The 14,064-nt window shown below is 44.6% G+C and overlaps 1 protein-coding gene across 1 annotated transcript in view; it reads left to right on the forward strand.

Moving 5' to 3' along the window:
- Positions 1 to 4,918: 4,918 nt before the first annotated feature.
- Positions 4,919 to 14,064, forward strand: part of ATP10A (ATPase phospholipid transporting 10A (putative)) — a 110,338-nt gene continuing 101,192 nt past the window's right edge. Inside the window, exon 1 of the mRNA XM_066176535.1 lies at positions 4,919 to 5,548. Coding sequence (XP_066032632.1) covers positions 5,106 to 5,548 — 443 coding nt within the window. The 5' untranslated portion in view covers positions 4,919 to 5,105. The remainder of the gene's footprint in view (positions 5,549 to 14,064) is intronic.

Genomic DNA, 14,064 nt, shown 5'->3' on the forward strand with positions numbered 1-14,064 from the left:
GGAATAAAACTGGTTATCTGATTTCTAAGCAACCAGCCTGTTCACATAACAGTTCAATAATGATTTCAATCTCTACCACGTGTGGCATCTAAAAGGCCAATTTAATACAGTATCTTGGGCCAGAAAATCTTGTTGTTCCTTCTAGCCTTAAAGGCAGTGTCATACCTTAAGGCTCAGCTTTTAGTGGCCCAGATTATCAAAGAGCTCACTAGGCATATTATCAGCATAAGTGATTCTTAGAACATCTCTCCTTTTTCAATTTTTGTCTTTGACCTGAAGAAAATGTGCGCAGTTGAAAAAAAAAGTCAGGCACTGGGAAAGGCTCTGGAGAGAGCTTGAAATTCAAGAGATATTGGGCATCAGAGGCTGGATTCACATTAATGGCAGGAGAAATAAGAGAGCAGATAGCAAGCAAAATGCAGTGAGATGAAGGACTCTCAGAAAAAGCCATGTGACAACAAAGGAAGAGCTCTGGATGGGAAGGAGACATCAATGGGTGCAGGGAGCAATTAGAGCACAGAGCAATCCACAGATATCACCTGGGTTTAGTGCTTTCCTCCAACGACCCTGAAAAACAGTCCACACTGAGTTTAGTAAAGAGTCCACATTTTAGTTCAGGTTATCTGGTAAATCTAGTCTTTGGCTCCTGGCTCCTCCAGCTTTTCAAATCAGTTTGCTTCTTTTTCTTGAGGGTGATACTTTGTAGGATCCATGCATCATCCAGAGTGATTTAAAGCCAATTTCCTTTCACCTCCAGAAGACTCCATAAAAAGGAGATGCAGGTGTACTGCAGTTGACAACAAAAGCAACATACCTGTCCTTTTGTACTCAAAAGCTAGAGCCAGACTTGTGCATGTGTATTTTGTAGCAGTTGAAAGCTGAATTTGCTACCTGCTTGCCTCTTATTTCCAACCTCGCAGACTTGGACTGTGTGGGCAGGGAGAGGTCAGATATGAGTTTAGATACAAATATTCGTGCTGTCTCAAGCCCTTTGTGCACAGTTTTATTTGCAAATGGAAAGGAAGGACTAAATTCTTGGGAGTGTCTACATTGACAAAATTTTTGGCTAGAAAAGTCTAACAAACACTAGGTTTTAATGGCTTTTTAAAGTAAGGTTAATTCTTGTTTTTATCTATCATGGATTACATTTTGTCAGGTTTTAGTATAAATATCCAGAATTTTGGATTCCTCATGTGACAGCACAGAAAGCAGAGGGGTGCCACACCCCTTCCTTATGGCACTGCCTTGCAATCCGTTAGCTTGCCTGTATCAGTTAGAAAGCAATTTATTAACAACTGAGAAAGTCCCTGTCAATGATATGAGAAGAGCTTTTTAGCTCTTGACCAGTGGGGTGTGGCATACTTTCTACTTTTTTTTACAGTTAAACTTTCCAAGGGTGGCACTTAACTCTGCCAATGCATACTCAAATACAGAGGCTTTAAACTGCTTTTAAATAAACGATTTAGCAAACAAATGCATAATTCTTCAGAGGCTCCCACCCAACTGTTTACTATCTTTCTGCTTCTATATCTGTTTATAACACTCAGCTCATGGGAATTACATAGAAACTTTCAGCTTCTGTTCAGTATCTTAAAGTTTCTCTCCTGTTACTCCTTTGCAGAAGAAATTTTGTTAATGTGAATCCCGAGCACTCCAAAACTATGCAAGTAAAACAGGTTTTAAAGTATAGCCCACTGACTTATAGACCATTTCTTATAATTGTGGGATTGTAACCAACAATTTTGGGATATCTGGTGTCACAGGTTTGGCCAACACCACTAGCTGTAAGCACAATTCATCCCAGGTTAGGCTCTTCAAACTTGCACAGGTGTTTTCCTTAAACAAGTAGTTTAAGGGCAATGTGAGAATTGTCTTTTCTTACCTTGCCTTGAGCATTCTGTTTGACAGTTAAATGCTACTACATATCTAATCCTTAATTTACTTTCAGTTACTGAAAGTTTGCTGAATATGCAGTGCTAAACCTATCTAGACACCATTTTTGGATGATTTACACACCATTTTTATGTGGTGGACTCAGTGACTGAGTAACTGGCTTACTTCTCCCAGCACAGGCTGTCACTACTCCTCAACATTGGTGCATGCACCATCTTTCCACTCAGATGTGCTATAATCAAGCCCTTTGTGAGTCACCTGGCAGTGATAAAGATATTAACAGTTTATTCTAAGATATGATGTGCTTTGACAAGAGAAAGGAACAAATACTACTGTTGCTTCTCCTCTAATCTGTGCAAACAAGTTGGAGGGCTGTCTAGAGGAAAAACGAAGCCTGAACAGCTCCAGGAGGCCTGGGGTGAACCAGAGCCCCACAGAATAGTGGGTTGTAGAGGCTGGCAGGCCAGCGGCAGAAAGTCCAGCAATTCACTTTTTGGAGTATCCGCTGCTGCCTGCAAGGAGTCTTTGGATGGGTGAAGCTCAGTTTATGGGAATATTGCACAACGATAAAATGCCCTCCTCATCCCATTTCAGCATTTCCAAAGGACAGAAAAAGGATATATTCATTCCAGCTTCCCCTTTAAGTTAACCCCTAGTGTAAGCAAACAAACAAACAAACAAGACCCACAGAAAATTGACATTGGCTGGGATTTTTAAATTTGTCTTATGTTTTTTTTCTCTTAACATTTTGTACTTTCCCCTTATCAATAAAGGAGCAGACTACACAAAAAAAACCAACAACAACAAAAAACCAAACAAAAACCCCAAAAACAAAAACACAAAAAACAAACAAACACAAAAAAATAACCAAACAAAAACCCAAACTAACAAACAACCCCCCTGTCCTGGGTTGAAGTATATTCTATCACCATCTTCAAGAACTGTTGAAACCAGGTGAGGCAGTGCTCGCTGCCTCCTCCACCCTGGCTTATCTTCTGTTAATGGGCCCATCAGCACCTTTGCTACACAGCTGACAGATAACCCCCTCCTGGACTACCTCCTGTTAATGGGCCCATCAGGCCTTATCACATGACTCACCATCCCATTGTGAGATGCTCCGCCCAGAGGGAGAAATCAAGCATTCCAGCCTGGATATAAGCTGAGACTCTGAACAACAGAGGGGCGCTTACCCACTGGATTCCCAGAGGACCCGAGCTACCAGACCTTTCTACAGGATCACTGCTTCAGGAAGACCACCTCATCTGGACTGCTTCCATCACTACGCTCAGGTTGTATTCTGACTCTGTCAGTGGTCTTTTGTATTATTGCATCGATTTTATTTTACTTTCTTTCCTTTTTTTCCCTATTAAATTGTATCTCTGACTTGGAGCCTCTCATTTGTTTTGCCTTCAAACTACTACACCCCCCCACCAAAAAAAAAAACAACCCAGGCGAATTTTCCCTTTTTCCCTTCAACTAACTAAAATATTACTGTTTCTATATTCCAAGATCCAAGACACCCAGGAAATCCCTGCTAAGTTTGAAGTAGCACCACAAGAGTAGACAGCAGGATTCGTAAAGGGCTTGTGGCTTCACACAGTACCAGGATCAGGTAATGCACTGAACTAGCACTCACATAGTGCCTCAGGGCCTGAAAAGGGCTCATAATTAACTGGTCACTTTAAAGAACAATTACAGACATACTGCAAATGAGAGGAGAAAAGATGAAAACACAGCAGCACATACAATCTGTGAGGCTCAGGTAATGGCTTTCCCTTCTTGGTCTTCATTGGAATTTGCCATGGAAGCATCTGAGCTGCTGGACTAGGTACATTCCCAGAAAATGCCCTACTCCTGTCCTGACCTCGTATCAAGACTAAATGTTTATACTCTATGCCTATTTTCTGTGACAAGAAACATGCTGACAGGTATGAAGGGCTTGCTTTTGTACTGAGTATGATCCCACCTTGGGATATCACGGGATCAGGACCAAGGGTCCCACCATAAAATGTTATCTGTGCTACAGGTTAGACACAGCCTTCCTTTCACGCTGCCTGCAGAATCCCATATCCAAAGGGTCTGCTCATAAATCCCAACCTAAAGCGGTGCTGTAAAGCCTCATGTCACACCCAGTAGCAGTAATTTAATTATTCTCTTATTTTTTTTTTAAATCCCTGCATTTATTTACTACACTTGTTTACTTGTGATTTTTAGACTACATCTTTCATTCTAAGTTATCTTCTCTTCTATATTTCTTGCCTATCCATCATGACCCATAACTGTATCTTTCTCCAGAAAGTGCAGAGCGTAAACCACGGAGCGAGAGATTGGCATTTTCCAATCCTTGCCGGTAAGACCTACCCTACGACAAGGGAATAGAAAAATCCACAGAGGCGAACGTGCGTTGCAGCACACCAGTGCCAGGGCGTGTGCGGGGGTAGGAGTGCCTAATGCTTTCCATCGGAAACCTCATTTTTCTGCTTCCCACCTTGGGGCTGTCCCAGGCACCACGGCCACCAGCAACAGAGCTGGCACACCACAGACGTGAGGAGCCGGGAGATGTTGTGCTCTAACTCCCAGGCTACGCACGGGGATGGGTATAAACGTGGCCCACGGATTCAGGCAGAAAGTGCAGTGTTTCTCCGTCAGTCAGCTGGTAAAAACTCCCATCAGCTGCTGCTGGGGCACCGTGGAGAAAGGCCGGTGCGCAGCGCAGTGCTTCAGTGGGAATTTTTTCTTTCCTCGCTCGAACCTCCTTCCCCGTCCCACACGTAACTCAAAGTCAAAAGCCGCCGATGAAGTGTCCGGCCGGGTCTGTACGCCGGGACGGGACGGGACGGGACGGCGCTCGGGGCAGGCTGTGCGCGGAAGGGCCGCTCCCGTTTCCCGCTCCCGCGGCCGGGGGCGGGCAGGGCCGCGGGACGGCGGCCCCGCATCCCCCGCGCCTGGGACGGGGAGAGGCCCGCGGGAGGAGGGCTCGGCTCCCCGCCTGCCCACGTCCCCTCCCCGGCCAGGAGGAGGAGGAGAAAGCGAGAGAGGTCCCGGCAGAGCGGCTAGGAGCGAGTTCGAGAGGGCCCTCCTCCCCCCCGCCCGCCCCCGGAGGGGAAGAGGAAAGGAGAGCCGTGGCGGGCGGCGGAGGATGATAACTTAGGGCCGTGCCTGCCCGTGGGAGCTGCCCGCCCTGCCCGGGCCAGGACACCGGGGTGGCAGCGATGTCCCAGGGCACGGCAGGAGGAGAGGGAGCGCCCCAGATGCTGCCGGAGGGAAAGGAGAGGCAGAGAAAGAGGAGGCGGAGGAAGAAGAAGGAGAGTAAGACGCGGCTGGTGCGCTCCAGCCTGCTGTTACCTGAGGCCGAGCCGGACAAGTCCAAGAGGACGGTCCTGGCCTGCAACCGGCTCAAGACCACCAAGTACACGGCACTGTCCTTCCTGCCCAAGAACCTCTTTGAGCAGTTCCACCGTCTGGCCAATGTCTACTTTGTGTTCATCGCCCTCCTCAACTTCGTGCCAGCCGTCAATGCCTTCCAGCCGGAGCTAGCCTTGGCCCCCGTGCTCTTCATCTTGGCGGTCACCGCCATCAAGGACCTCTGGGAGGATTACAGCCGCTACCGCTCCGACAAGGAGATCAACCACATGGAGTGCCTGGTGTACAGCAGGTGAGGCAGGGCGGGCGAGGGCAGGGGCTGGTGGCAGACAGCACAGGGGCCCGCCTGGCACCAGGACTCAGCCAGCGGAGGTGAGGACGCAGGGCAATCAGCGGGTCAGTTTCCACTTCAAGTGCAGAGAAACTTCCAGTTGCCCGTGGAATGTGGAACTGGTGTCTCCCAGCTCTTAACTCCGAACTGGAGTTCATACAGTCCTGTACCTGCAGGTGAAAGTGGATGCGCTCTGACCGGTGGAGTCCCGCAGTAAATCACTTTATGCAAACACTTCCCAGTGTGTGCAATAAATTACACTCGTGTATGGTTTCAGGCATTAATTTCATTATAATAATATGAGCACTCGTGCAATCTGCTATTAAATCTTCAATGAGTGAAGGAAGGATAGAGGCCAGAGGCTTCTGAATTTCTCACACCTGAAGTTAGGTGTGTGAAGTTTCATGATATGAAATTTGTGAGTCCAAAGTTTGCCTTTCTAAAATTTTTCCATTGAACATCTACTTTTAAGCGAATGCTTTTTATTTAGCATCTCAAGTGTCATCATTTCCTGTGACTTTGCTATTTCTCAGTGCTTGTGATGGAGGATTAGGTCGTTTATGTCGCTCAGAATTAGTTTTTCTAATGATCTGGGCAATACATTTAGAGCACTGACTTGGTATTTGTATATGAGACTGAAATGACTTTTGCGTCAACATTTATGTGCTTAGAAGCCAGCTTTACAAAATTTTTGGTTTCTTTTCCTCTGAGTGCCAGTCATCTCTGAGTAGTATAAGGCTAAGGCTTCCTGGGGAATGAGTGAAGAATGTATTTGCTGAGAAAACAGATTTTAGTTTCATTTCTGATGCTTCTAAGTCTAAAAGAAATGAAACACGTGTCAAGAAACTTACACTCTGATTCCACAGACTGTCTGGGAGGGTCTTCTGGGCTGACGTAAGCACGAGACAGAGCAACTTTCCTATTGCAAGAAAGGCACGAGAGAAAAAAATGCACTGAAAAAGAACTCGGGAAAGGCTGCATTTCCAACATCAGCAGACTCAGCTTGTTATTTCATGAACTGATAGCGTGTAAGAAATCTCACCCAGGGATATTTCTCCATGAGTAGATACGCATGCATGAAAACTTAAGTAAAATGGCCTTACTTCTGTAAACTAAAGGAAAAATGAGCCAGTCAAGTCACACACACAGTTACTGCTAACCTGTGCCTGTGCACAGTGCCTTGCTTGCTTGTAGAATTCTGACCACTTCTGGTGTTGAGGAAGGTGGATCACATGAGGTCTTATAAGGGGATCACATGAGGGGCTGTTCATGCAGAAAGTAAAACATGGTTAGGTTAATCTAACCTTTTCCAAACAAAATCAGTTTACAAATAAGCTCTTGTTGTCTCCTGGGTTGAAAAGCACTAAGTGCCCGGTGTGGAAGATGTTCAAAATGTTAACAAATACCAGTACTGGGATATTAATTCTGGAACGTTTTTTCCCCCAGCAATTTTCCATATCCCTCTCTGCTGCCAAAAATGTAGACATGACTATGAGAAAAGATGTACCTTTGATGTTAATATCACTTGGCGGTCTTTTGTGAGTCCCAGCTAAGTGCACTACCCTTTGTCATGCTTATCTTTTGCAGAGTAAATCAGAATTGTTCCTTTTACTGCAGAATTTAGATTGCTGTTGAGTGACTCTTACACAGATTAATTTGGGAGTGGTTTTCCTTTGCATTGGCATCAAAGGCACATGTCACCCAAATCCCTGTGGGGCAGCAAACGTGGAAGTGTGACAACTCTGTCACCTATTCAGACACAGCTTTCTGGCTGGATGCACAGCTGAACGGTGTGTGTTTACAACCCACAATAGAAGCGTGGTCCCCAGCAGCAGCTCAGCTCTTTTCACCTTCCAGCAGTCCCTTGGGAAAGCTTCCCTCCCACAATTAAAAAATACAGTCAAAACATGCGGTTAAATTAATTTGCTCACATGTTTTTAATCTGCCCACTTTTTCTTCTTTTGTAGCTTTTTTTAAACTTCACCAAGTCACCTTTTTAAACACCCTCCAGCTCCAGTGAGCAAGAGGGGACTAGAAACTTGCTACTTCTGCAGATAAGAGCTAAGATTCTTGCTAACTCGAGTGACCGGGTACCAAGATTGAGAGATTTGTATCAAGGTCATTGAAGTTGCTGGGCGTGAGTTCAGAAAAGCTGTTTTCCTAGAGAGGTGTCATGCCAGGAGAAACACAAGGGATTGATCCTGACTTTTACTTTGTTTCCTTAGTCTCTTTGTTTCTGGAAAAATGTTGAAGCATGTCACATAAGGAAGTAATAAATGACAGCTTTCTCCTTACATGGATTTAATGCTTGTCCCTTATCAGTTTTACTACCTTTTGAGCAAACCAGACTGTCTCATCCTCCACCTACTTGCCACTTCCTTGTGGTAGGGGCAGAATTTGATGCAAATGCTGTCCTCGATAGAAATGCTGCTGTAGGTTAATGAGTATTGCTGCAGTCCTGTGTTCCCCTAGGACTGTCAGGGAGCAGTAGCACTTCTCTTGCTGGTCACTTGTTTATAGCTTGGAAAGAGGCCTTCTGCACCGTGGGATGTATCTGAGTTCCAGGACTGTGCTGTGGTGGGCTCCCTTTCCTGCCAGCCTTCCACACAGCTGCTAGAGCCACCTTAAACACAGACTGCAGCGTTCAAACACACTACAACAAAATAACCTTGAATTATAACAGTCAGCAAAAGGAGACAGGGGCTTTTGCTTCAGTAGTAGAGAAAAGCCCTCTTTCATGTCTTTCATGACAGTGTTCTGTCATGTATGCTTTTTATGTATAATCCATACATGCTTTCCTGGCTGCTGAAGTACCTGTCCTCTGTTAGATACAAGCAGCATTTAGTGGTGCAAAAGCTCCAGGACAGAGAGAATGCAGGGGCAGGCAGAGCCTAGAGGGGCTCATCAGGAGGAGGTTCTGCACAACTCCAGCAGCGTCCACTGCCTGGTGCTCTGGCACAGCCTACACAGGCAGATCATGTCAAGAACTGGTCTGGGGGAAAATACTATTCTCCTGCTACGCTGACTGCTTGACAGGCTGGCCTTCTTCCTGCCTGCTCAGTGGACTCAGATGACCCATTCTCAAACGGCCACAGTGGAATCAATGACTGTGTGGCTCAGAGTTGGCAAAACTTATGAGACAACAAAGCAGCAAAGGATGATGCAACCTAAAGTAAGAAGTTGAAGAGAGATGCAGTTTGTTTTGACAGAAAGAAGAGAGTTTTCATTTAGAAATCCTGGATGTTGCGGAGAGTGGAAAGTACCTCAGAAGATTATTGCTTTCTAGAGTCAGATGGAAAGGGAATAGACCTGATTCTCTGAATAAATTGAAAGAAGCTGTTGAGTTTGAATTGGCAGCTTATGTCAAGGAGTGAAACACACAGGAGAATTGCAGACTTGTGTTGCTCTGTGATGGACTTTGCAGGTCTGTCTATAAGAGCAGGCAGCGTCTTGAGGAAGATTTCTCAGCCAAGAGGAGCTAATAGGGCCTTTCTCCAGAGGCCTTTAGGGCACCTCTCTCATTTGGCAATACAGAGGAAATGAGGCACTTTAGGAGGACAGCTTCACAGGTCACCTAGAATTTCAATTCTGTACAGGTGCTTAAGTTAGGAATGCTGGATGACAGCCAAAATTCTTAGTTGATTTAAATGGAGGGAAGTTACAAAGGCGTTAGAGCCTAGCCTGCAGAAAGTTGTTTTTGCAAACCTGTGATTATCTTATTCTCCTCTCTATGTTCCTCTTCCTCATTTCTATCACCCAGGGTTTGAGATTGGGGATTACAAATCTGCAATCCTAACAGTGAAATCTGTGTTACTTTCTTGGACTTGAGAGGATGGAAGGGTGACTTTTTTCTTTGCAGTTACTGTCCTCCAGTGCTCGCCAGCCCTCGTTGGAGTTGTAGATGGCACATGTAAATGTCTGTTGTTAAATATTTGATAGAACTAAATTTGTCACTGGGGCAGAAGCTTTGATTTCAGTGTGCTATTACAAAATATGGTATATGTTTACATGACATGTAAATAGAAGATGAATAGTGATAACTACAGTCACAACAAATAATGGCACTTGTCCATCAGGGAATTGCATTTTATTGCTGTCTCAGGGCTGTGCTGGTGAAATAACCTCTACTAATATTTTTCTAGGAGCCATATGTTCAAAACCAAAGGGCTTCACTTTTTTAATCTACTCTCTAACTCTTGCTGTGTCCAAGAGTATTGCTGAAGGGTGTAATGCCTGTGCATACTGATCGGAGACTGATAACTGCTTCTTGTGTCAACCTGTGACTTAGAAATTCCATGACAAATTGCAATTTATGACCGGATACTTGTCACCCCTGAGGTGTGGAAAATGTTTAATGGGGCATTCAGACAGCTATCAAAGCAGACTGTTTTACATTAAATGTTAATTTCTTTCTGTAAAACTGAAGAGGCAGAGAGAAGAGAGTTTGATGTGGGCAACGTTTCCTATAATTCCAAAAATACACTCCCTTCTTCCCTTTGTCAACCCACCTGTGAAAGCAATTCCAGCCTTGGAGGAGAAAGATATAGCAGTGCTACCAAATCCTTACAAAGGCACAGTAGATCCCACTCATGGCCTCGAAAATAGCCAGATGATTACTTGCTTGTAACCATTTCACTTCTTAGGTGCCTGATTTTGTTGGCAGCACCAGTCTCTGAGAAATTAGATTGTATCTCCCACTACCTCCATAGTCAAGAGCAGCTTCTTGTCTCAAAACGTGCTGGCAGGTAAGACATTTCTCACTAGGAGAAACAAGCTTGTCCCCCTTCCAGATGATAAATGTCACTAGATGCGATTCAAAAGGAAACTACCTGGGATTACTCAGTTTCCTCTGTGAGTGGATTTGGTGCACAACAAGCTGAAAGCAGGAAGTAGTGGTCTGAATCTGTTGGTGAAGTCAGTGTTCCTTCCTTGGGTTTCAGAAAGATGCATCTCTGTGCAGCTTACTGTCCCTCTGTCCTTCAGTTTGAACCAGGATGGCAGTGAGTAAACTCCGTGAGCAGTGTAGTAGAGGCTCCTCTGTTAGACTGATAGGGAGCAGTTTTGTTCTGCAGTAGGGTTTATCCAAGCAGCAAGGGATGTCTGTGCTAATCTTCTGAGATGTAGCCAACTGGAATGCACAGGAGAACCCATCTCTCTGTCCAACTGTATGTAGGCAGTCTATTTGCTATTCAGTGTAGGGTAAATTTTCTAAGTGCCTGAGCTGCTTTATTGGAAAAGAAAAATGCTTGACTCTTGTTACTAAGCTCTTTCATTTGTATTAGATGTCATGAGAGCCGTTGTAGGCTGTTTCACATGCCTCTGGCTGACTGCCAAAGAAGATGCTGTTAAATCTCCACTGAAAGACCTGGTGATCTCCCCAAATCAATTTTTGCTTTTACATGCTGCCCTCCAGAGAGACAGCATAATCTCTTGTGCTAAGCAGTCCACAGCCTAGAATTATAGGTGGCCACATTGAGTGCAGATCTTGCTGTTGTTGTGTGTCTTTATTAACTTGAGACCATGATTATTGTTAAGAGGTGGCCAAAAGAATAACAGCTCTATTTGATTCTGTCAGAGTGCATTTCCAAAGAAAATACACAAGAGAAAAGAATTGCCGCATGTATTGTTCAACTCCGCCTGTTACTGTGATTCCACCTTCCATGTGTCACGTAGTCAGCAGAACTGAAAACCAGAACTGAAACCCATGACAGCCATGCAAAAATCAATATTTATGGAACTGCTTACTAGCTAGCATGGCATAACTTAGCCAGGACATTCCTCTCACAAGCAGATCAGTTTTCCAGAAGTGCTAATTAGGAAAAGAAGGGTCTCTGTCAGTGGGCTGGACTTTCACAGGTATCCCCTCCCCTCACGGATGGGCAGGTTGCTTTCCTTGACAGAGCACCAGGAGAAGTCCAAGTGCCCCATCTCCCTGCTGTGTAATCCAGCATGCTTCCAATTTGTGGGATAGTTGCTCTTAGTTACTCTGTGCAAGAGCAGTCTCAGGGGTACCTCTCCTCTTTCCCTGCAGCACCAGGCCTTTTGGAATGTGGTACTTTTGTGTACGGACACAGTAAGGTCAATGCAACTGGGAAGCCAAATGCACAGCTTCAGGATTACACCCAGTTTGCAAGATTTATGCTGTGCAGGCTTGGTTTTAGCAATTGCATATATTGAAAGCAATTAAGTTCATGAAAAGCAGAACAGTTTGTTTCACTTCACATAGTTGTCTGGGTGAACCAGTTTCCATGGCTTACTTTCAGCCTCAGTGTTCCCATTTTGGGGGTTGTCACTAATGCAGCTGTTGAAGCAGCCAGTCATGTTTGTATCCAGAGGAGATCCACAGCAGAAACTTGATTTGTACCCACCAGCACTGCCTCACTTTGTCTCACCAGAATGTGGAACCAAGAGAGATTCCCTATGGACTGGGCCAAGGAGAGTGAATTTCAGTGAATGGCATAAAGTGAGGAGCACTTGAAAAACCAGGGCACTTGCCTCTCATGGGTAAATTTGTGTAGTTATGGGCAGCAGCTTCCTCTGTTGCACATCAAACACTAAAGTTGACTTGCTTTCTAAATTCAGCCACAATGCATACTTGTGAAAGATGCAGCTCATAGTTCCTCCTAAGCAGGTGCTAGTGGTGGTGTGCAGGGGAGGAAAAATGCAGAGGAGGAGCTTGAATGGCCCTAATATTGAGATCAACTGAGAAAATGTGCATTTCTAAATGTATCTTTGGTTCTGAAAAGTTAGGTAAAGCAAATGTCAGACTTAGTTGGAGATGACCTGCGTGTTTCTGAGTGACTTGGTTTAATCTTTTCTGTGTGTACAGGAAGTGGGAGTTAGGGGGCTTCAAAGTAACAGCTTCCAGTGCCTGTCAGATGTGAGCTGAGAGGAGCATCTTTCTCTTTTTTACTCTGTCAAGGATACAGATACACAGCCTGTCCACAAACAGGTTAGCCACCCAACTAATTGGGTGTTCTGTCCTGTGGGCTGCTGGGGATAATCTAACCCTATGGAGCTGGCAGACTACAGTCTAGTTTTTTGCTCCAACAGGAGCAATATTTTAACTCTGTTCCAGAACTGTTGCAGGTGAACATCTCTGCCATGGTCAGCCCACATCCTTCAGGCCACACTGGTTAAAGAACAGTCCTGAACTGGCGAGGCAAGCGTTTCCAAGGGTGGGAAACATCTTCCATCTCCAGTGCTATTTTGTTACACTTTTATTCTTGTCTGACCACAATTTCTCAAGAGTGACAAGTAGGCCACTGTCTTCAGTTCAGTGGCCAACATTTGCATCATGCCCAGTCATTTCGTAAACCCAGGCTCTGCTGGAGATTCATTTTACCAGGCATGGAGGTCACTTGTTTTGTTTTTGTGTTCTGGTTGTCTGGAAATGCTGACCTACTTCAAGGAAGAGTTTAACTCCTTGACTGAAAACTGACTTCAGCTCTTGTATGTCTGTGCTGCTACATCAACACTGAGGGTGTGAAAACTATTGCAGAATATTTGGTATTTCTGTATTTTTCATGGATATTTTAGTTTTGACTTTTTGAATAAAAAGAGAAAGTCCACTATGAAGTGACAGCTTTTGTAAGCAGAGGTCTTTTATCTTTGTGTATTATCTTATGCTTCCTGGGCTTTTTCTGGGTCTCACAGTCATTTAACTATATCCTCAGCTCCTGTCTGTTCACCTTCCCACCTTCCAGTAGCAAGCTGAATATGCCTGTTTTGGTCATGTTAGCTGATTTTATGTGTTCACAAGCAAGTTAATGGGAAAGTTGTTGTGAAATCTCCCAAAACACTGACGCTATGAAGGTCGGAACAGCATTCACCTTAATAGATCTGTGAGTATGTTCTCAATATCTAGACATGGAATAAGATGCCTCAGAAAATTTGCCAGTGAACAAATTTTGAAATTTTAGCAGGTAGATTAGAGATGCAGAAAGTTGATTAATTATGTTAGAAAGATGTAATCTGTTTTGGGTGAAAGTAGATTATAAGAAATCAAGTATAATCCACCTAAGTTTGATCACACAGTTATAGTGCATTATTTTTGCATGGGCCTACACTTGCATTTGGAGGTTTGGATGATTCTTGTATTTTCTTTTTCTCCCTTTTTAGGATTCCCATGTTCTCATTGTCAGCTTCTCCTTGCTGTACTTCCCTCTGCTGTATAACTGCAGAGCTGTGAAGCTAAAGCTTGATCTTGTACCATTTACCAGAATAAAGACATATACTGCCTTTATCCACATGTTTGAGAGCGTGTAGATCATCCTTCCTTCACTGTCCTAGGTTCCAGTTTTATCAGAGAAGCACAGACTGGGGTACCTATCTCCCGACATAGCCACTGATCTGGGTCTTGACTCTTTTGCAAGTGCCATTAGTTGCTTTCCCTGTGAACAGCTGCGAGCCAATGATTGCAGCTCCCTTGCAGGAAGACCTCTTCAGTGCTAATTAGGTTCTCTCTGACCTGACAA

Source organism: Chamaea fasciata, unplaced genomic scaffold (assembly GCF_029207755.1).
Source record: "Chamaea fasciata isolate MVZ Bird 193981 ecotype frontalis unplaced genomic scaffold, bChaFas1.0.hap1 SCAF_2, whole genome shotgun sequence".
Taxonomy (NCBI): domain Eukaryota; kingdom Metazoa; phylum Chordata; class Aves; order Passeriformes; family Sylviidae; genus Chamaea; species Chamaea fasciata.